The following is a 23,554-nucleotide window of genomic DNA, read 5'->3' as shown; positions in this document are numbered from 1 at the left end:
CATAGGGGCACAGGTTTCATTTTTAAATATATTAGAGATGTGTGTGTGCGTGTGTGTGTGTGGGAGGGGGCGTTGCTCTTTGCAGTAAGCCTTTTTTGGGGAAATAATAGCACCTAAAAATAAAGCTAAAAACATAGTAAGATCTGAGGCAGATGTCCCCAGGGGAAGACCATTAGCAAATTCGTGACTCAGAGTCTGGTTAAGACTTCTATATTAAGCCATTTGTTGTTTTAAGAATTACCCCTTGTGTATCAGAGAGATTGAATTATCTGAGTAGAGTAATATAGTTGTAAATACCAAAATGCATCTGAAATTCACACATATTATTTTTTGACTGGCTTTAAGAATTTAATGACCATAGGATTTAGTTTAAGGAAATAATTTAGAAGTATTTGCAGATTAATTCTAAGAGGGTTTTATGTAATTTACCAGGTTTGTCTGCTGTTATTCTATAAAGTGAGACCAAACTTGATATTTGTTACATTGTTTCTCCGTAAGTGGTGTGCATAAGCATTTTTAAATTTTACAAGTTATGCATTTCAATATTCATTTAGGTATAGACTCTATGGCAAGTGATACTGGTTTTCCATTGGTAGCAAAGATATAAAACACTTTAGAATGAGTTGATTTAAGTTAAAAGGGTATGTCTATTTAAAGAGAAATGGTAGTACATGGTGCTACATGTGGTGGCAGAAGTGGGAAAGTTGATGCATAATTAATTGAAGTTTGGGAAACATTGGCATATTGGTAAACAATATGTATTATGCTAACTTGTAGTACTGTAATTTTAATTATGTTGTTAAATTAAAACCTCATAGCTATTGGTCTTATATATATAAGTTAGAAAGCTGGCTGTTTAAGAATCTTTTATTAAGGAAATTGAGAGAGTTATTTGGGTCTTTGGTATCTGGCATCAAAGTTAATTCAGCAGAAAAAAATCACTTTAGTTGACTCCTAGTCAGTTAAAAATAAGAAAGTGTATGTCAATGCTATTCTGTTGAGAAGGTTTCTAGGACTTCCTGGCAAGAATAGAGCAATTTTATAAAAGTAATGCATGTACTCACTATTCCAGGGATAAATTGGTATGGTACACCAAGCACTATGCAAAGGGCTTTGTTAAATTTTATCAATCAAAAGTTTGGGAAGATTCTTGTGATTTGGGTTTATATATACTAATATCTAGTGAGAAGAGTAGATATCGTATTTTTTTTTCCTAAGAAGCAGAAAAGGAAAATGAGGATTTTTAGAAGATGCTTTGAAATTAATTTTATTTAGAAAATATTTTTAGAAATATTAGAATAACTGGTAACAAATTTTTGAGTATTAATTAAATATAGATTTTATTTTTAGAAAGAGTACACATTTAACATTTCCTAACTGATTTAGTTACTCCGCATTTAAGAAACAAATTAACACACGTCTTTGCAAATACAAGAAATGTGGGGAAAGTATAAAATATAAAGTGGAAAGTACCCCTTCCTCCGTGTAATCCTCCCCCAGCCCTATTTCTCAGATACAACTACTGTTAACAGTTTGAAGTCACCTAATTTTAAAAGTCAAGTGTAATGGCATTTAGGAATTTGAAAGAGTAGGAGTCTTTTTTTCCAGATTTGTGCTTCTGTTGCCTGCATTTATATTTTTAAGCAGATGTGACGTATGGAATTAGGGCGGACTAACTCCTTCACAGAGCAGCAATGCGAGTTTGCAAAGTTCTTTACCTTTCTGAGCTTTAGATTCCTCAACAGTAAATAAATGTTGTTTTCCTTCTGAGCTTTAATCAGGCCTAGTTTTCTCTCTCTATCTCTTCTCTTTTTAAAAGGAGAGATATCCAAGAAGATCTAGCATAAGAATTCATGACATATTTTCTCCTAGAAAAATGGAATTTGGTATTTTAATGACCATAGCGTGCATGCATTCAGTAACACACTCATTTATTACAACATTTTACCACTCTCCCCGTACCTATCATGAGGTTGTAAAAGGTCATTGCATTTACCTGCTCCTGGAATCTTCCTGGAATTTAGATAGCTTCTGTTGGGTTTCACTTTGCGCTTATTAATAATTTAGCGCTGGGATAAAAATAAAAACAAAGAGTCTCATCTTACAGTGTGAGAACATGGGTCATGTGTGCTAAGTCATGCAGGTAAGATGAGTAGCAAAACTCTGTGGGGTAGCCAGTCTAAAGAAGTATTTCATGTGGGCTGTTGCCTCCCTCCTGCAGAATGACTGCTTCAGCATTAAAGGGAATTAATGTAATTGCTCCTGAGGAGGGAAATGTAGTTTTGCTTTTCAAAGTTTGTTGTATAAGCTTTAATTATCTAATCTAAACACAGAAGCTTTCTGCAAGCGGCTTTCCGTTTTAGCAGCCATAGTCAACTTTCAAATACTGCTGCGTTTTTAGGCTTGAGAAATCACTGCATTATAACCAACTCTATTTATATTATATAACGTACCCATTAGCGTACAACAAAATCCTGTTTTAATATTGGTTACTGTCGATGGTCTTTCAAGCTAGGGTTGGTTTAAATGGATTTTTGTAATTATCTGAGCTGCAACTAGAGTCGTGATTCTTCATTTGTAGAATTAGTGCCTCATGTCTAGATCATTCTTTCACAGTGGTTTCATTTTCTGTGCTGTTTTTGTTTCATATTCAGTTCGCTCTGGTTGGTGTGTGCTTTATCAGACCTTCATGTTTACTTGTCAAATGAATATGAGACTTTCTTATTAAAGTTAGAAGAATCTTTTATATATGTATTTTAGTTTTCTTTTTTAGAGAATTTAGCATTGAGGTGTTTTCTAGTCCTGAAATTCTTAATAATTAAATACATGTAATATATTGCTAGTGGAATAGTTTAAAGCTCACAGAAACATTATAAGTAGAGAGGAAGACCCTACTTTTTAAGAACTGAGACTCGGTCAAAGATTCTTGTCATTGAAATGCATAGTGTTTTGATGTTGGGACAGATTAAGGAAATAATGCCACTAATTCTAGGTAGAGAGGGTTTAGGAATCAAATTCGATTCAAACTATAGAGGAAAAGGACGAATGCCCTTGGCTCAGAATTAGAATATTATATTGCACATAGAATAAAACCAAACTCTCCTCGTGGTTTGTATTGCTCTTCACAATCTGGCCACTACTTGGCTCTCCCTCCCTCCCCTGCTCCAGTGATGCCCATCTCCTCTCTGTGCAACTCACCAAGCTCTTTCCTGAGCAAAGACCAGCCCTTGTTATTCCTACTGCCTGGAAAGCCCTTCTTCTTTCCCTTAGCTCTTCTCATGGCTCTCCTCCTGCACATCTTACCCTACAAGTCTCCCAGACACCCCTCTGTGGCTACCCTACCTCAAGCAGCCTTTCTATTCTCTTTCCAGGACCCTGTTTATTTCCTTTTCAGCACTTATCTTAGACTGTATTTATTTTTGTTAATTATTGTCTTTGGCCCACAAGAATGTAAATTCTATTAAGAGAGGTGCCAGTACCTGATACAGCGCCTGACACATATAATATAGTCAATAAGTTAATTCAATGGAAGTTGTTTACTTGTGTTAAGAGCTCTTTTTTGTTTATTTCTTTGTTTAAGATTAGCTTATCATGGGGCCGGCCTCATGGCTTATTGGTTAAGTGCGCGCGCTCCGCTGCTGGCGGCCCGGGTTCGGATCCTGGGTGCGCACCATCGCACTGCTTCTCCGGCCATGCTGAGGCCGCGTCCCACATACAGCAACTAGAAGGATGTGCAACTATGACGTACAGCTATCTACTGGGGCTTTAGGGAGAAAAAGGGAAAAAAAAGGAGGAGGATTGGCAATAGATGTTAGCTCAGGGCAGGTCTTCCTCAGCAAAAAGAGGAGGATTGGCATGGATGTTAGCTCAGGACTGATCTTCCTCACACAAAACAAAAAACAAAACAAAACAAAACAAAACAAAACAAAAAAGATTAGCTTATCATGCTGGACACAGCAAGAGCCAAGCCAGTGTGTTTTCCACCACCCTCACCTGCAGGCATTTCCACTCATTTCCTTGTGATTTTATTGAGTGGTTAGAGAGCAACGTGGGCTTTCCTCAGGGCAGATGGAGCCCTCAGCAGACCTCCCATGGGTATTGCACTCGCCCTGAGATGTCTTTCAGAATTCACCTGGCACTGAATTACCTCAGGGCAGATGTTCTGTGAAGGACAGGGACCTGGCTTGTATTGGTCTTTGGTGAGCACACAGTACAACAATGGAGGTACAATTGTTCTCCTTCCAGAAGGGAAAACCCTGCCATTGTATGTGTGCAGTGTGCCTTGTAAACAGCCCTGGATGGCCTCTTTATGGGTCTGCCCTCTGTCCCTAAGCTGTCACCCAACCTTAAGCCACAGGCTGCTGCTCAGCTTCAAGCTGAAAAGGAAATTCGGGCAGCTGGGTTACTGTCTAAAGATCAACATTATCACCATGACAGTTGACACTCAAAGTGGAAGAAGCGAAATGCAAACTTGGTGAGTAATTAAATTAGTTTTGTGTCATTCTTTGGTGGTGTTCTAAATGTTGCTATTTATCTATCTTAGGTAATCTATTTAAAGAAGACACCAGAAGAAGCCTACAGAGCACTCCTATCTGGCTCAAACCCCCCCTATCTTCCATTCAGGTATAACTGCTTCTGAGACTTGGGCTGTAGCCCTTTGCTGGACCGCTCGCTACATTAGAGTTGGATTATTGTGTTTTTCAATTGTCTCAAGGCTGTGACCATTATGTTATATGGAATGAACTGAGATGGTAGTTTTTATTATTTCCTTTTTGAAGAGTTTTTTTCCTCCCTATCTAGTAAGACTACAATAGCTTTCTCCTTTTAGGAATTAATTTTTTCCTTGAATCCTTTCTATATCTTGACAGTTTAAGCACTGAGTGCCTGATTCGTGATGATAATCTACATCATTGATTCATCCATTCTTTCTTTCATTTCATGAACATTGATTGAGCTCTGACCAAATAGCAGGGGCTGAGGATATAGAACACAACCCTCTAAGGACCTTCCAGGAGCACATGCTTAGTGGGGCCCCTAAATCACCTGTTTAGCAGACAAAACCAGCTTCCATCCTGAGGAAGGCTGTCTTTCATTACAGTGTTGGAAAAGAATATTTTCTAAGTATCACCTGAAGAACATCTTTTAAAAATTTTGAGTAAACTTGAGGTTGTTTAAAAAGTAGAAATCGGGGCTGGCCTGGTGGTGTAGTGGTTAAGTTCAGTGCACTCTGCTTCGGCAGCCTGGAGTTCACAGGTTTGGATCCCAAGCGCAGACTTACACCACTCGTCAAAGCCATGCTGTGGCAGTGACCCACATACAAAATAGAGGAAGATTGGCAGGGATGTTAGCTCAGGGCCAATCTTCCTCAAGCAAGAAAAAGAGGAGGATTGGCAACAGGTGTTAGCTCAGCACCAATCTTCCTCACCAACAACAACAACAAAAAAAAGTAGAAGGGAATATACATCAAAACCCACAACAGTCATCTCTGATAGAATTGTGGATGATTCTCATATTTTTGCCTTTTTGCTTATTTATGTCCAAATCTCCAAGCATACAGATTGCTTATTATTATTAATATCATAATGAGCAACAACAATGAAAGAAAGGAATGGGAAGGATTGAGGAGGCCTTCTTGCTTGTCCGTTTTCCTTACTCTCCTGTAAACTCACAGGGCAGGTCCCAGTGCCTGACACTTAAAAGTGCTTTTAGTAAATATTTGAAAGAATAAATTAAGACTAAATCCCTTAGGATCGAGGGATTCCCACCTCTTTTTCTCAGACCACAGGAAGGAGCGTTATTAGGCACAGGGTGGGTGTCAAGGTGTGGAGGACAAAGGGGGGAGACGACACCCAGTGTGCTTGATCTTCTCAGTGAAATGAAGGGGTGAGGCAGTGAGAGGAGAATATCCTCAAGCAATCTCGAGTCTGAGCTAATGAGCTGTTGAAGACAGATAAAACGTGACATATTTTGTATAGGAGAGTTTTAATGGTGAAGACAAAGTTTTTTGTTTTTTCCTTCCACTTTTAATGACTTCTATAATTTGAAAGCTCTTAATACAAAACAACTCTATTTTTTAGAGAAGCGTGATTGTTTTAGTCAGTTTTGGCTGCTACGACCAAGTACCATAGACTAGGTGGCTTATAAACAACAGAAATGTATTTCTCACAGTTCTGGAGGGTGGATCAGGGCGCCAGCCTGGTCAGGTTCTGGTGAGGGCCCTCTTCAGGGTTGCAGACTGCTGACTTCTTCTTGTATCCTCAAGTGGTGGAAAGAGGGCGAGAAAGATCTCTGGGGTCCGTTTTATAAGGGCACCAATTCTATTCATGAGGGCTCCAGCCTCATGACCTAATTACCTCCCAAAGGCCCCACCTCCTAATACCATCACATTGGGGGTTAGGATTTCAACATATGAATTTTGGGAGGACACCAACATTCAGTCTATTGCAGTAATAATGATAATATTAATTATTCTACCTAAGTTCTAAGCAAAGTGGTTAAGAGTATATGCGTTAGAGGCAGAGACACTGGGTTTGAAGGCTCATTCTGCTCCTTACTATCTGTGGTTAAGTATAAGTAACTTGAGCAAGTTACTTATCCTCTCTGAGCCTCAGTTTCCTTTTCTGTAAAATGGCTTCAGGGCTATCTTGAGGATTAAATGAAGGAATGCATTTATCACTGTACCTGGTGCTGTACTGAGTTTTTGTTTTTCTCTGTGTTGTTAATGCTATTGCTATTAGTAATAAGAAATAAGGATTGTCCACAAGGATATACTACATATGAATAGGAAATATTTCTTCTAATGATCACACATTTTAGTAGAAGCAGGCAGATCCATAGGTAGATAATTAACTATAAAAAGTTAGGTTGTATAAAAATAGAAGAAAAGATTAATTCTGACAGAGATTTGGGAAAGTATCAGACTCATTTAAACTGAGCTTTTAAAGATAGGTAAGGGTTTGGAGAATGAAGGAGGGAAAGTTAGGCACAGGTGTGCCCTATGGAAAGCTCTGGAAGGGATGTTGTGTCTGAGACCTCTTCAGAAGTTCTCTGTGGTAGAGCACAGTGCCTGTGGTGAGAGAGGGGCAGCGACTGTGATGGGATTACTGATGCACTTTTCCTGGAGACAGTGAGGGCTCATTAAATTTGTTTTCTAAATCAGAAAAGTGTTTGCAATTTTTTTGTTGCTATTTTGAACAATAACACACGCACCTGGAAATTGTAATGCTGTAACATTTGTAAAATTGTAGTGCCAGTTAGTAGGCCCAATGAAGGATGTAGCTATTTAAAGATTTTAAGTGAAAAATGTATATTAATTTTTATGCTTGTGATATTATCCATTCAGAAATCAAGGGAGATGTATTTCTGGTTCACTAACCAGATGACTTTTGCTGTCTTTAATTGTCAATTTAGATGAAGATACTGGAGGAGGAGGAAAGAATAAATTCTTCCTTTAAGCATAATTATATTTTTAGCTTATATGGCCTGTGTAATTAATTGTTTCCTGAGAACTAGAATTTTTGAATAGTTAAGATCAGAATGGCAGGAAAGATAGTAAGAAAATTATTACTACTTAACATAGAATTAAATAGTAATTATTAAAGTTATAGCCAATTTTTCCAAAATGTTTTTATTTAAATATTTGAAAACATAAAAACATTAACACGGTTTAACAATTTTAAAAATATATAAGGTCTACAGTGAAAATGCTCTCCACCCTTAATCCTCATCTGTCTAGACCTTTCTGAATAACTCCTAGTCTTCCAATAACTTCTATTTATTCCATATCCTTCTAGAATTTCTTTATGTACATATAAAAAAATAAAAATATACGTTTTTATTTTTCCCATTTTTATCACAAAATGTAGCATAGTACTTACACTATGCACCTTGATTTTTTCCACTTAGCTCATCTTGGGTATCTTTTCCTATCAGTACAATATAGAGCTTCCTTCCTTGTTCTGTCTTATTTCTATATAATGTACAAGAATGCATTTAACTGGTCCCTGACAAGTAGACATTGAGGTTGTTGTCCTATCATTTTAATTGTAGGTTTTTAGTTCACATGGTCTCAAATGTATTTTAGAAGAAAGAAACTGAGACAATACTATGGGGAAAATTATAGTATTGTTGTTAGAGATAAAGAGATTTTAGTAATCTGTTTGCATAAAGGTACTCATTATATGAAAAAAAATGCTAAGTGCAAATAGGAGGCATTTGTTCCTTGGTTTAGGCACCTATTTCCTACTAAAAGTTTGACCTTGAATGTAACTCTGAGTTGTATCTATCTGCTAACTTATGACACCAAGAGTTTTGTTTATATTAAGCTGCATTTCTAAATCCAGACTTTTCATAAACTATGCATTTGAAGTAAAAAATACCAGAAAATACTGCATATAATTTAGTGAAGAATTTGGTTGAAGGAATACCACTAGGTTGCTGGAATTTGACTAAAGAAACTTAAGTTTTTTCCTAACACTAAGATATGAGTTGATTTTAGTCCACAGCCCAGGCCGATTAAGGCTAATGCAATATTATCAAGAATCATCTTCATCCTAGTTCTGGTCAGCCACCGTTGTCTTGGCCTTCACTTATAATCTGAATTCTCTCATCCACTAGGTTTTTTACACCATTTGCTGTTAAATTACACTTTTATTTTCATTGTCTAGACTTTTATTTAATCTGCTGCTGCATGAACACTTCTATTTAAAAAACAGGAAGCCTTAAATGAACTTACGTTTAAGTGTAAATGTTTTATTGCTTAAAATTTTTTAAAAATGAAGACCATTTTGAAGGCTGTTGAAGTGTGTTTGGTGTCTTTATGTGCCTTCTTCACTGAAATGCCCATATTCCCATTTGTGCTCTACATTTTTAGTGTCTTTCTAATAAAGGAGTTTTAAGGCTACTGGGAATTTAAATAATGCTGTTCTTCAAGATTTATTCATTTAACAAACATTTATCTGAGCAGTCTCTTCTGTAAAGCCTTTCCTCATTTTTCCAGAGGCTTGGCAGGTCCTTTGCCTATAATTCCCTATTACATTTTGTGTATTACATTTTGTTCATACCCCATTACATTTGCTACATACACCATTAGAGCAAATGACTTGTAATTATTTGTTTGAATGGCTGACTCGCCACCAAATATGGCTGACTTGCCACCAAATATGGCTGACTCTTCTCTTGACAGCAGATATTTGGTTCTTTTCCTGTGTGCCAGGGAATGCGTATGTTAATTTATTTATTGCTTTTCTGTGCCAGTCGCTGTAAAAGTCTTCTGGATCTAAAGATGATTAGGACACTTAGGTACCTGCTCCAGGGAACTCAGTATATAGTTTGTAAATGTGTAGGTACATGAAACAATTGTAGCGCTTTATTACAGTTAGGAGATTGGTGTTTTAGGGATACTGAGGAAGGAGGTTTGACCCTGGAACTGGGGATTAGAGAAGATATTAGGGGTAGGCCCCATGAATGCCTTTCACGTTAGGGTGAAAACTGGAGAATAACAATCCAGGTGCTCATTTTAGGTGCTGTAAGTTTTCATTTGTATGGTATAGATTGTCTTTTATAATGGTAGGTTAGGTAGGATACTATATAATATGATGTTTGCAGTGTAGGTACATTGTTATAACCAAAAAGGCTATTTGATTGAGTTTTTCTATTTGGATTCATCTTAAAAAATTTTTAAATTATAGTTTTCTATTAACCTAGTTAAAAATTCTCTAAAGATGAGGCAAATTAAAGAAAAAGATTTGGGTAGCTTTACTGCCTATTTTCTTTTCTTCCAGTTTTATTGAGATATAATTGACATGCAACACTGTGTAGGTTTAAAGTGTATAGCGTAATGACTTGACATACATGTGTTATGAAATGATTACCAGAATAAGTTTAGTTAACATCCATCACATCATATAGTTACAAAAAATTTCTTTTTCTTATGATGAGAACTTTTAGGATCTACTCTATTAGCAACTTTAAAATATACCATAGAGCAGTGATAACTGTAGTCATCTTGTTGTACATTACATCCCCAGTACTTATTTATCATATAACTGAAAGTTTGTACCTTTTGCCCCAATTCCACCACCCCCACCCCCATTTCCTGCCTATCCTTGATTACATTAAGTATAGCAGGCTTTAGAGATAGTTGAATTTCTTAGAGATAGTTGAATTTCTGGCTTGGTGTGACACTCAAGGAGTGTTTGTTGTGATGTTACTGTTTGTAAGTCAGTATTAGGGTATTCCATTGAATTGTAAAGTAGTTGTGTCAAAAACTATACTTTTCACTTGTACTAAGGATAGCCAATGTGTTTATCAAGCGTTTCTTTAGCTGAAAAATAGAGGAAAAGGGTATTTTTCACCTACTTTAATTCTTTGAGTCCATCCATCTTTAGTGTTGGCTTAGCAGTTGGCTTTCAAGGGAACAAGGGGCCTTTCAGTTCTAGGGGCAGAGTCAGCGGAATTTGAATTGGGAAGCCTAGTATGAATCTTTTTAGGTTCTCTTCCTTTCAGTGTACTACTAAATTTATAGTCTATACTATTGACCAATCATTCTACAAAGTCATATTAATCGCAGCTTGTCTAAGGTCCCACAAGTCCACCAACCCTGAGTGGAATTCCCAGACTGTTTTCTTGGCAGTCAATGGTAGTGGTTTTCAAATCTACATTCTTAGGTGTTCATAAAGCAATGTTTGTGAAAACCGTAAGTCTCACAAAGCATTGAAAAGGTAACCAATCTGAATGGCACAACTCTTCTTTTAGATCTCTTTTGTGCTTTTTAATTTCATTTTGCACTTACTTCTTTGTTTATTGATCCATATGTATCAGCTTGGTAAGTTTTTTGGTATTGATGATGATTCATAAATCTGCTAAAAGCCAATTTTTCAATGACATATAAAATTAAATGGGGAATAAAACTATACAGAAAATAAATAATATCCAGGGTCCCAGTTTTGAAGACAAATACAGAAAGCACGACATGAAAAATAGTGACTAGGTGCAGAGGTGAGGTTGAGGTAGTGTGCTGTGCTAACATCCAATGAAATAAAGCTGGTTGAATGTTGGATGTCCTAGCTCCAATTTTTTATTTATTTTGTTTTATTTTATTTTTTGTGAGTCTCTTTCTGGATAGGTCCAGCATTTTTGTGTGGCGATTTTATTTTAGCTTGGAGAAGAGGCTAGAACTTACAGGTCAGTGTTTCCCAAAGTTATGTTGCTTCTCAAACTTGGTTTTAAAAAGTCTGGGAAACTTTAAAAAATATTGATGCTGGGTTCTACTTCCAGAAATTCTGATATAATTGGTCTGGGGTGAAGTCTGGGTATTGGGATTTTTAAAAACTACCTACATGATTACGATATGCTGCCAAGGTTGAGAACTACTGCTCTATAAGATCTACCATGTCTCCCCCCCCCGCCCCCCCAAAAAAGATTCAGTGATCAAATAAGTTTAGAACTCTCTATCTTGGAGTACATTCTCATTTTAAAGATTCTGAATTTCTGAATGTTTCCGAGTAACAAAGTAACCTGTTTAACTTGGTTTAACCCAGAATTTTCCGAAGTACTTCACCCCGAATCCTTTCCCACTCCCCTCAATTTCTATTAATATCTGGCGGAACTAATGTTCTGAAACACTCTAGGGCACATTTCCCGATCCACACCTGGAACAAAATAGATCTCTTGGGATTAAAATAATATGCTGCCATTTGTAGAACTGTTTTTGTGCTGTTTCCTGAGAGTGTTGGAACTAAATGGCTTATCAAATAATGCTATTTTATCTACTGTGAACAGGAATATGCAAGTTTTCATTTAGAGCAGATGTGAGGCCAGAAAACCTTCCTTAACAGAGGACTTATAAACCTCCCACTGGCAATCCTCTAATAACATTTGTCATTAAAATGAATCCATACTGTTTGCATTAGGGGAGGGGTTTGTTGTGTTTTGGGGATGACCCTTAGTGATACCCCTGTTGCTGAGCTATGTCTTAATGTGGCTGAGTCTTATTGGGAAATCTCTGAAGAAATTCTCTGGATCGTCTGGGCATGCCTGAACTTGTAGGGCTCTTAACAGAGGCTCAAAGGGGTAGACCACTTGGAACTTGGCATTAGGCTGCCTTCTTTCTTTTAAAGCGCAAAGTAAACATGAGCTGGTGAATGTTAGATGTAATTATAAAATATATCTCTTTACATAAAACGTTGAACCAGATATTTGTTAGTTTAAATATGATATTGTGATTTTTGTCAAAGTTTATTTAGCAATTAACTTTGTGCTTCAAAGGGAATGTTCTCCTTACCATGTTTTTCTCTAGTATCAAAATTGTAGAAGCAAAATATATTTTATGCTCTCTTAAGGCTTTCCTTTCATTCTCCACTTTTCTTTTTTTTTTTTTTTTAATAATTTTATTGTTTCCCCCAAAGCCCCAGTAGATAGTCGTCTGTCATAGCTGCACATCCTTCCAGCTGCTGTATGTGGGACGCGGCCTCAGCATGGCTGGAGAAGCGGTGCGTCGGTGCACTCCCGGGATCCAAACCCGGGCCGCCAGCAGCGGAGCGCGTGCACTTAACCGCTAAGCCATGGGGCCGGCCCATCTCAACTTTTCTTTATGATGATACCTCTCTGCTTCTCAGTGTTGATCTTTGGGATCATTTCTGCTCCCATGGATCTTTAATAAACCTTTGCTTTTGATGCTTGGTATGATGGGAAAGAATCTGCTTTAGTTTTGAATAGTGAGGATGTGCCAGTTTCCTGAGTGTTGAAAATAGATGGAAATAGCTTATCCAGTCCAAATGTTGAATCCATTAGCAACAGCTGGGGCATATTGAGTAACTTGGACCACCATGAAAAGCAGACTCTTTATCAAATTTTTCTTGTTAAGGTGGTAAATAAGCACTATACAGGATCTGAGAAAAGAACAACTGTCAGGATCTTTATACCCACTAAATACGTGTAAGAAGGTGAGTTATATCTGTTCTTTTTTTGGAACATGGCATTGCTTCAATGGTTTGAGTTGTGAAAATTGGCTCAGACTACTTTTTTGGTTATTCTTGCTTTTATGGTCCGAGGTCAGTATTACCAAACTTCTTGTAGAAGGGCCAGTGCCAAACTTTTTGTACTCTTTATAGTACGTTTCCAATAGCCAGCATTAGTTGATAAAGATGGTTTGGAATAAGAGTACAGTCATTTACATTCTTGAACATGGTTATTTTGTTGAATGCCTATTATGTGAAGCTCTTATTTTCAATACCTGAATCAAAGACAATTTACTATTATTTTTATCTTTAAAGCAAAATTCATGCGATTAAATGGGTAACACTCAGGTGTTGATAAAAGGCCCAGAGCACAGCCCTTGGTCTGTTTTTCTGGTGCCTGTTATTGCTGGTTCTAGACTGATTCTGTTATGCTGACTTTATGTGACCTTTTAAGCCATGACTTAGAAATGAATTTTCACATATCTCTGTTTCTTTAGATGAGCAAAGTGATTAGTGTAGAGCCTTATGTTAAATCTGAGAAGCAGGAGATTCCGTGTTCTATTTTTTGTTACGTACTGGTCATGCTCAGCTTTTGGTCCTGCCCATGAAGCCATTTGATTTGGCTCTTTCATGAGTGGGAGATAGCTTTGTTCTCCCCACTAATTCTTCTCAAATACATTTTCATCTTGTAGGCCTAGATGATATAAGCAATCAGCTCTTTCTTTTCCCTGGAGCTGGTACATATATGTCATGGATTTGTTCAGAGACTGGAAGCCAGGTGTACTTTGGACAATTGTGTAAAGTATTTTGGGGCATTGTCTAGTTCCCAGGTATCCATACAATACAGTCTAGGGCTGAACTGTCTCATATAGTAGCTACTAGCTACATGTGCTCTTGAGCACTGGAAATTTGTTTAGTCTAAACTGAAATAGACTGTAACTTTAAAATACACATTGGATTTCAAAGATTTAGTAAAAAAAATGTAACATTTCTTATTTATAATTATGTTGGTTACATGCTGAAATGATACTATTTCAGATATATTAGACTAAACAAAATCTATTATTAAAATTAATATAATTTCCTTTTACTTTATTTCAATATGGTTATTTAAAAATTTTAAATTACATATTTGGCTCTCTTCTGTGGCTGGCATTATATTTCCATTGGATAGCAATGATCTAGATTACGTTTTTGTTATTGTACGTAGTTTGTGATTAAAGATTGTTTTATGTAATTTTTGCTTTGAAGGGTCAATAGGTCCCAGCCACTGGAATTGTTTAGGCATAAGTTAAATGATCTCCTGGTAATGATCATTTATTCATTCATTCATTCAACATCTACAATGTAGTAATATGCCCAACACTGTACTAGACTGTGGGCATACAGACATAAAGGATACATTTGCTCTTCTTAAGAAGCTCACCATCTTGTGGTGGTTGTGTAGATGGGATTCAGTTCAGTGCTTGGAAGGTGCTTAGATGACCTTTGAGATCCTTTCCAACCCATTGCTTTGCAGATATTTGCATGCCTCCTAACTACTTGCTATCCAGAGAATTTACGGAGAATCATGTATGTAGATCATTGTCATTCCTAATATTTCTTAGTCCATTTACCTTTGGCTCTTTTTTATTCTTTAGTGTAGTCTCCACATTGTAAACACAGACTGTGCCTCTGTTCTTCCCCTTTCTTCATTTCAGACAACTTCATTACCAGAAATGCTCTCTTATAGTTTTGTGTAAATATGTCCTTTCATCTCTGGTTTCATCTCCTCATTATTAACATTTACAAGGTTGCTTCATTCTGAGCGATTCTTAGATTCTTAGGTTACAAACAGTGGTGTGTTGGTAAACTGGCTCTCTAAGTAAAAAGCGTTTACTGATTTCTGTGGTGTTAATTTTCCCACCAATGCTGATTTGGGTTCCCCAAATTTCTGAATATTTAACAATCAACTCTTGAGAGCCTGTAGAAAGACAGCTCTAGGACAATAGGGAATCATAGACTTTTCTCTTTGTGTCTAATTGTGGATGGCGATTCTAGTTTTCTTAATTTTTCTTCTACTGCCTCTCTGCAAGATAAATGCAAAAATATAAAAATAAAGAAAAAAATCCCAATTGCTGCCTCTACTTCAATATTCATTCATTTAGTTTTTCATCCAACAAATATTTATTGACTTGCAGTTCCTCCCAGGGACTGGGAATAATTATGTGGATTTTTATAATCGCTTCATAATAGCTTTATGGTTCAGCCGACTATTATGCTACAAGCCACATTTAGAAAGAGAATTGTCAGAATGGATGAAATTGAGATGGTCAAGCGTGGGGTTGAGCTAAGTTTGTATGTAGATGTCTATAGACAGCTGTTGGCTTAGGTCTTCTGTATTGGGGGTTAGAGACACATTATTCATTCTTCAGCAGAGAGGAATGATTAGAAACCTTGGGTGTTTGGGGCATTACCTTATCTCCTGAGTGAAGAGCAGCCTTGTGTTTACCTGTTTAAGAGAGTAACGCAATACACGGTAAAACCATTATGACAAATAAGGGTAAGAGCTGTAGTTTTCCCAGGCAGCAAGTGGTGTGCAAACATTTTCCTTCAATTGATGTCCGTGGGATTTCAGTGGTCCTCTATGAGGGAGGTGGAAAAATACAACATGTCTTCTTAGTCAACTCAGTACATATTTGGCTTGAATGAATGAATGCTTGGATGAATAAGTGAAAAAGCAAACTAGTAGTTAAGTAAACAACTATGAACTGTAACTGCAATAAAAACTGTGGGAATTTAAAACTTTGTAGTACATTGGTTTGGTGATTTAAATCCTAAAAGCTCTTTGTAGTCTCTCTAAAATATCTGGGTTAAACTAAAAAACTGTGTTTAATACCACTTGACAAAGGAAGAGAAAACTACTTTGAGCTTTTAGCTCTATCCAATTAATACTCTTTGGCAATGAGAACAGAAGGAAATGGTCTTAAATGGACAGAAGGAATTTTGGGTTAATGCAAAGAAAGCTTTTCTTGCTAGTGAGGATTGAGGTATTAGGCTACTGAGTTAAGAAAAGTGGCCACAGAATATTATAGAAAATTTTCTTGGGATGAACTCCTAAACTCCTTTACTTAATTTAAATGTTTATTTACAAACATTTATTGATTATCTATTTTGTGCCAGGCACTGTATTAGATATTAGGGAGACAATAGTGAGTAAAAAATGTATAGATCCTGCCTTCTTCTGGATTAGTACAGAGAGGAAGGCAGAGAACCAAATAAACATACTGGGATATAATGTCAAACTATAGTTAAGTCCAGTGGAAGAAAAAAGTTGGGGACGTGATCTACGTAGGATGGAGTTGGAGGTTTTTCCCTTGAGACAAGTGATCTTTGAGCTGAGATCTGAAGGATAAGTAGGGTAACCAAGGCTAAGGCGAGCAGGAGAACATGTGACCAGTAGGAGCAAAGGTTCTGTGGTGAGACCATCTGAGGAGCTCAGGGAAGGTCACTGTGATTTGCCTTTTGAAAATACACTCGCTGCAGTGAAGAAAACTGATTAGGAAGGCTAGGAGTGGATGTGGGAAGGTTGTTGCAGTAGTCTATGTGAGAGGTAGCACTGGAACTGGAGAGAAGTAAATGCATTCAAGAGACATTTGAGAGGGAAAAACAATGGGGCATAATGTCAGATAGGATAAGGGGAATGAGAGATATGGAGGGACTTCTGGGTTCTAGCTTGAGCAGTTGTGGAAGCTGTGTCTTTTACCAAGATAGGGAGTGCTGGAGGACCAGATTATTGTTTTTCCTGTTTTAGGGTGAAGCAGATTCAAGAGATTCTTCTTACACAATGGTTTGAGGTGTGTTAAAACACTCAAATGGAATTGTCATGCATGTTGTTGGCTATACTGTTTTGGAGTTTTAAGGAGTTTGTGCTAGAGAGATAAATTTGAGGGTCACTGCCAGATGGATGGTAATTTGTGTAGATGAGATTGTGTAGGGCAATGGTTCTCAAATGTGGTCCCTCCTACCAGCAGCATCAACACCACCTGGGAACTTGTTAGAAATGCAAATTCTCAGGCCCTGCCCCAGACCTATTGAATCAGAAACTTAGGTGGGGCCCAGCATTCTGTGTTTTAAGGATCCATCCGAGTAATGCTGATGCATGCTAAAAGTGTAGAGTATGGAGTGAGAAGAATTTGAGTCTGGAATGGAACTGTGAGGAGCTCTAACTTTTAAAGATTGGGAGGTGAAGGATGACTTCGCAAAGGAGATTGGGAAGGAGTAGTGTTTCGAGAGGTAGAAGAAAAATCCAGGAACCAAGTGAAGAGAGTAGTCAAAGGACGGAGTTACTTGTTGCTGACATGTTAAATGAAATGATGCTTGCAAAATGTTTCTTGGGTTTAGGATGAGCAAATCCAGAGAGACAGAAAGTAGATTAGTGATTGCGGGCAGCCGAGGGGAGGGTGGGGAAGGGAGAATGAGGAGTTACTGCAGATAGGTATAGAGTTTCTTTCGGGGGTGATAAAAATGTTTTGGAATTAGTGGTGCTGTAAATTGTGAATATACTAAAAATCACAACATTGTGAATATATGAAAAATCACTGAATTGTACACTCTAAAAAGGCTAAAATGGTGCATTTTATCTCATTAAAAAAAAAGTCCCCTGAGCTTAGCAATATGGAGATCATTGGTGACCTTAGTGAGAAGTGTTCATGGCATGGATGAGGGTGGAAACAGAACAGAGGAGGTGAAGATGTGAGATGAGAGAAATTGGAGGCAGGAAGATGAGTAAGTCTTTAGAGAAGTCTTGTTTTAAGGAGGAGGCCAAAGAGAGAGTGATGGTTGAAGACAGATGTAGAGTCAAGAATGTTTTGGATGGGTTTTTTTTTTTAAAGATCGTAGAGACCTGAAAATATTTAAATTCTGTTGGGAAGGATCCAGGAGAGAGATATGGAGAGGAAAGAGATCATCTGTTGTGTTGAATAGTGATATAATCTGAAAGTGGAACGGGGTTTTTGAGGTTAACAGACCCTGGTGTTTTCCTAACCTTGACTTCCAGCTCATATAACAATGCAGGTGAAAAATATTCCCCCCAAATAATCTTCCAATTCAAACATTGTGTGGGGCAGGTATCTTGCTGCCTTCCAGGGCCAACCATTCTATTTTCTGATGGTTCTAACTATATTGGGTGGTTGAGGAAAATCACCTGGGAAGATTGATTTATAAAATGGGAAATAATGTTGTTTTTATATAGTAAAATCTCTCAGCTTCTTATGGACTTTCAATCTTATTTTAGTCATTTCCTTCATTCTCACTTCCAGAAGAACCCAGTGCTGCCAATTCCTGAGCCTTTTGAGAATTATCTTGTATAAATTGTGTAGATTCTCTGATTTTTTCCACTGTCAACTTAATATTCAGTTTTCTTGGTCTTCTAATTTTTTTGCCACTCATCTATCTGATTTCTAGCTTTCAGAATTTTCTTGCTATTGTCTTCTCTCTTATTCTCCCTGACCTTGTTGGATTCCATTTTAAAAAAGCCTTTTAAAGTTCCAAAGTTCCAAAGTTTTAAAGTGAGATTTTGGTAGATGCATGGGTTCAGTCTGCCACCTTTATCTTGTCTCTCTCTTTTTCCCCCCAAAGAATATATTACAGGTTTTGGTGTTCTTGCACTCTTACAGTTACTCTCTTGTGACTATCTGTGAGCCAGGTGCCACTAATAAGCCATTTCTCTCTTGCCCGGTATGCGGCAGGTTTTGGGAACCTCTTGGCTTCATGTGGATGTCATGAGGATTAAATGTGCCAACGCATCTAAGTTACCCAGCCTAGTAGGTGTTCAAAAAGGTGTGTGATCTTTCCCCGATCCTGAGTATGTGACTTAGTTTTATTCCATCTCTTGTTATATTTCAATTTGTAAACTTCTGCCTGACTTTCCAGCCTGTTGTGACTGCTTTGAATCCTAATTCTGTCAGATGGCACATTAACTCTCCATCGAAGCTTTGCAGCTCTGCAGATTTGGTCACTAAGTCCCCAGAGCTCTCTTTTCAGTCATTGGTAAAGATTGTGGCTGTGATAGGACAAGTGACTTCATGACAGTCTCACCATACTTTGCGGATAGTCAGAAAGACTCAGTCTGGAGCTTTCCTGATAACTTCTATCTGTGAGTTTGTTTAGCTGGGTCTAGGTGTGGGAAGATATACTTGAGGGAGTAAAGAGCACCTCCAACTCTTATTAATTTTTTTACTCTTTTTAAATACAGAGAAGTTTTTTTTTGTTTCTTTTTTCTTTTTTTTACTAAAGCAGTAGTTTTTAATCTAGGGTCTGTGGAAAGAAATTTGGATGACAAAAATTATATCTTTATTTTCACTAATGTTATAATTTATGAGATTCTATTCAATCATAAAGGTTGGAAATAAACTATAGTAGTATTAGCAATATAAATGACTTTGTCACAATAGAAATCACAGACATTTTTATATTCCATTACAATTGTTGCATATATCTTAAGATATTATTTATGTTCATTCCTTCTTCAAAATTATAGTAGTTATCAGACCTGCTACTAGATATTGTTATATAATATATAAATAAAAAAATACATATTAAGGTACTATAAATTTGCTTTTTTATATTTTGATAACTTTACTTGAATTTAATGGAGTAGGTCTTCTGTTATTCCTGTATATTCTATTTTATGCATTTAAAAACATTATTCTGAGAAAAAAGGTTCACAGGCTTCATCAGATTGCTTGCAGGGGTCCATGGCACACAAAAGGTTCTGAACCCTTGTTCTAAAAAGACAAGTGTCTACAAAGGAATGTGTGGTTATTTATATAAACTGATATTTTGTCTTAGATTCCCAGCTACTCCTTTCTCTGGTTTAGTCCATTGAAATTTGCCTCTTAATATATGCTTTACATCTTTACAAGATATTTGAAAAAGGGGCTATTTTGTTTTTCACTGACCCATGAGTACAGACGACATTAAAAAGAACTCTTTTTTTTTTTTTTTTTGTGAGTAAGATCAGCCCTGAGCTAACATCCCTGCCAATCCTCCTCTTTTTGCTGAGGAAGACCGGCCCTGTTACTGGTCCTGAGCTAACATCTATTGCCAATCTTCCTCCTTTTTTTTTTTTCCCCTTTTTCTCCCCAAAGCCCAGTAGATAGTTGTATGTCGTAGTTGCACATCCTTCTAGTGGCTGTATGTGGGATGCGGCCTCAGCATGGCCAGACAAGCGGTGCATCGTTGCACGCCCGGGATCCGAACCCGGGCCGCCAGTAGAGAAGCGCGTGCACTTAACCACTAAGCCACAGGGCCGGCCCTAAAAAGAGCTCTTGAAATCAGACTTAAATATCTACAATAACTCTTCCTGTTTATACAGGTTAACTTTGCAATTTCAGGACTTAAGAAACATTTCTGTTAAGCTGCTTTGCTAATTTACTGTTTTTATATTGGGTTATCAATATGCCAAAACAGCGATGTTGACGCTGCGTTTTAATTCATGGCTTAGCAGTCATCAGTTCAAGTTACCTTGGATAGTTGTGATATAAAACTTGGTTTTATGTTAATTATATGTTAAAGCCCTTAAAGATCACTTTCTCCCCATGGAATGTCTTCTGGCACCCTCCCCCCTGCTGTGCCAGACGGACTTTGTGTGGTGTATTGGACTTTGTCATTGGCAGGTGCCTGTCAGCTCTGTTCCTTCGGGTCAGCAGTGGGGGCTGGGCAGAGACTGAGAGCCTCGAGGTCAAGTTTCTTGCCTTGTACACTTTGGAACATTGCTGGTGTTAAAGCCCCAGTGCCAGTTCTTGCTTAACTGACCTGAACTTGATACTTCAGTTTTATGTTGCCTAAAGCAGGTCTGCCAAGTTGCTCTAAAAACTTAAATAAAGTATGAAGCACTCAATTTTTGGTGCAGTGGGTTCCCACTCCTTTTGATAGAACACTTCATGGTTCATTAGAAGCTCTCATGGATCCTGAGAGGAGATTGTTTGGAAGCATGACTGCATTTTTCTTAGTTTTCTGTGGGGAGGGGGATGGGAAGGGTGGCATTTAATCCATGAAAAAAACTGCTAGGTTCTGTTGACCTGCATACATTGTCCCACTTACCTTTTTACGCTTCTGTTTACCATATTCCTCTGTCAGAATACCTCTCCTGATGATGAATGTTTTACTTAATGAAACAGCTTGGTTCACTGTTAATAATAATAATAATAATAATAATAATGAATCATATTATTTATTAAGTGCTTCCTATGTGCTAGGTGCTATATGAAGGACTTGACATATTTTTTAATGAAGCTGACAACACTCTTATGAATGGTAGCTACTATCAATAACTTTACTTAACAGATGAGGAAACTGACTCATAGAGGTAAATAAAATAACTTGCTCCAGGTCCCAGCCGGTATGTGGCAGGGTTGGAATTTGAACCAAAGCAGCCTGACTCCAGAGCTCACGCTCTTGAATCTGCTTTCTTATTAATTCTGCCTATTAGATTAAAGCAGTTTCAGAAGTGCTTCAGTTAAGCTGCAGGAGTAGTTAACTAGTAGCATCTGATATGTTACATCAACTTACCATGTTGACAGCTGTGAAGCCAAACCAGCATGTCTGCAACTGGCTTTGGCATTTTATGGTTTGATATTCTAAATGCAAGTTTTTAATGTTAAGTTTTTTTTATGTTTATAGGGATGCTTCCTTTGGAAATTGCACTTACAATCTCACCATCCTCGATTGTTTGCAGGGAATCAGAAAGGTAATACAGTTCTCTTTGCTGTAGCAGACACAGTAGTTTAAAAATATGAAAAAGAAGTAATATCAACATCGTTGTTTGTTGCTGGAGAGAAGAGAGGGGTGCCAGTAAGCAGAAGGCTTTCCACTTCTTGAACAATGATTGATCTGTAAAATATAGACTATAGGGCAAACAGGGGGAGAGGGTAGCAGGGTAACTCTGTAACTTCTTATAGGGTAGAAGGGGCCTCCTTTTCTCATTTAAACTATTTATGTTCTGGGGAAGATTTATCACCTCCATCTACTACTGTGCCTGTGGTATTGCTTTGTCACCCATTCAGCTCCATTATCAAGCTAGATCTTGGTGTGGGAGAGACAGGAAGTTATCTAAGACACCGCTCTCCTCCGTTAGTGTGGAGGAAACATTTCCATATGGGTTTTCTAATTAGATGTTATTACATGCCCATGAAGTAGTAAGTAGGCCAGATATTATTATCTTCTTTTTACAGATGAGGAAACAACTCCAGAGAGGTTAAGTCACTCTCAGGGCCACAAGGAGTTATTAGGAGGGCTAATTCTAACTCACATTTCCATATCAATCCAGAGTTCTTGCTAATATCCTGTCAGGGAATGTCATAAATCAATGGTTGTCACAATGTAGGGACTCGTTAGAGATGCAAATTCTCAGTCCTCATCTGAGACAGATGGAATCATAAATTCTGGGAGTGGGGCCCTGCAGTCTGTGTTTGAACAATCCCTCTAGGTGATTTGATGCACTCTAAAGTTTAGAGTCATAGTTATTTGTATATATAATGGAGAAGTTAATCTAGAAGATTCTTGAGAACTCTTGGAACATGTTAAACATTGATTTACAATCTGAGAAGTCACACAAACTATACTGTGAATTCTAATGAAGGTCCAAAGTACAACATTCCACCTTGAACATATAGCCAGGATTTATCACACAACCCTTTGGCAAGGGTTATCATGGACTGTAAGTATAGTATTAGCAGCAATTCTAGCTCCAGTGTCTTTTCTCTGATGTAATAAAAAACTGATTTTGTTTTGTTTTGAGTGGAGAAAATTGGTATGCTAAATATGCTACCTGTTTTATGTATGCTTGTTTTTGTTTGATATTTTATTTTAAAATGAATTTAAACTTCGTAAAACTTTAAAATAGTTTTCAAATATATTTTTCTTTTCACTTAAAAAACTATCAAGATACTCTGGCCCACCCCCTGCAAATAATATCACCAACACACACTTCAGTAACACCAGTGAAGGACCCTTATGGAAATATTACCCAACATATAATCCACAATTACAGCATTTAAAAAATATGCCTGAGGGAAAGAAAGTAGTTTATTTATTGTCAGTATTATTATTATTTTGCCTATCCTGCCCTCTAGTAGAGGCTCTTTCTTTTATAACCCTTAGGAAATTTAGAAAGAGTTCATACTGAAGTATCCCTGCCTGTTGTTATAGTGAATGGTAACTTGACACAGAAATTTATGACATCCTTCCTGTTATAGAGGAAAGGTCTGACTTTGATCATGAAGAAGGTCTTCTGTAAAGTTGTTTGGTCAGATGTTGCGGTTTATTTCACCCAAATGTAGATGAGGTTTTAGGGGATCTGATAGATTGTTGAACATGTCTTTAAGCACTGAGACACACTGCCCCTCTGTACACTCTCTTACCTACGGCTCCATGTTCTGGGCTATTTTTCTGGCAATGAGTACCATACCTCCTAAGAATGTAGAAAGAGTATAGCCACATTTTTGCCTTTTTAGGAAGCATATGTTTTTGATTTTGAGCTATTGACATCAGCAGCAGCATAGTTCATAGGTGCATGAACTTCTACACACAGAGGTGCATACACAAACACACAC

General features: G+C 37.4%; 1 protein-coding gene across 6 annotated transcripts in view; it reads left to right on the top strand.

The window, feature by feature from the left end:
• Positions 1-23,554, top strand: part of CDC14A (cell division cycle 14A) — a 155,713-nt gene that overhangs the window by 54,260 nt on the left and 77,899 nt on the right. For all 6 annotated transcript variants that reach the window (XM_087446652.1, XM_087446627.1, XM_004420778.3 and 3 more), the window contains exons 5-6: positions 4,544-4,623; positions 21,624-21,690. In XM_087446652.1, the coding sequence (XP_087302778.1) occupies positions 4,544-4,623; positions 21,624-21,690 (147 nt within the window). The remainder of the gene's footprint in view (positions 1-4,543; positions 4,624-21,623; positions 21,691-23,554) is intronic.

The sequence above is a fragment of the Ceratotherium simum genome, chromosome 2, assembly GCF_057802395.1.
Source record: "Ceratotherium simum simum isolate JZ-2026a chromosome 2, ASM5780239v1, whole genome shotgun sequence".
Lineage (NCBI taxonomy): Eukaryota > Metazoa > Chordata > Mammalia > Perissodactyla > Rhinocerotidae > Ceratotherium > Ceratotherium simum.
Note: the sequence above shows the minus strand (reverse complement) of the source record. Positions and strands in the feature narration are given on the sequence as shown.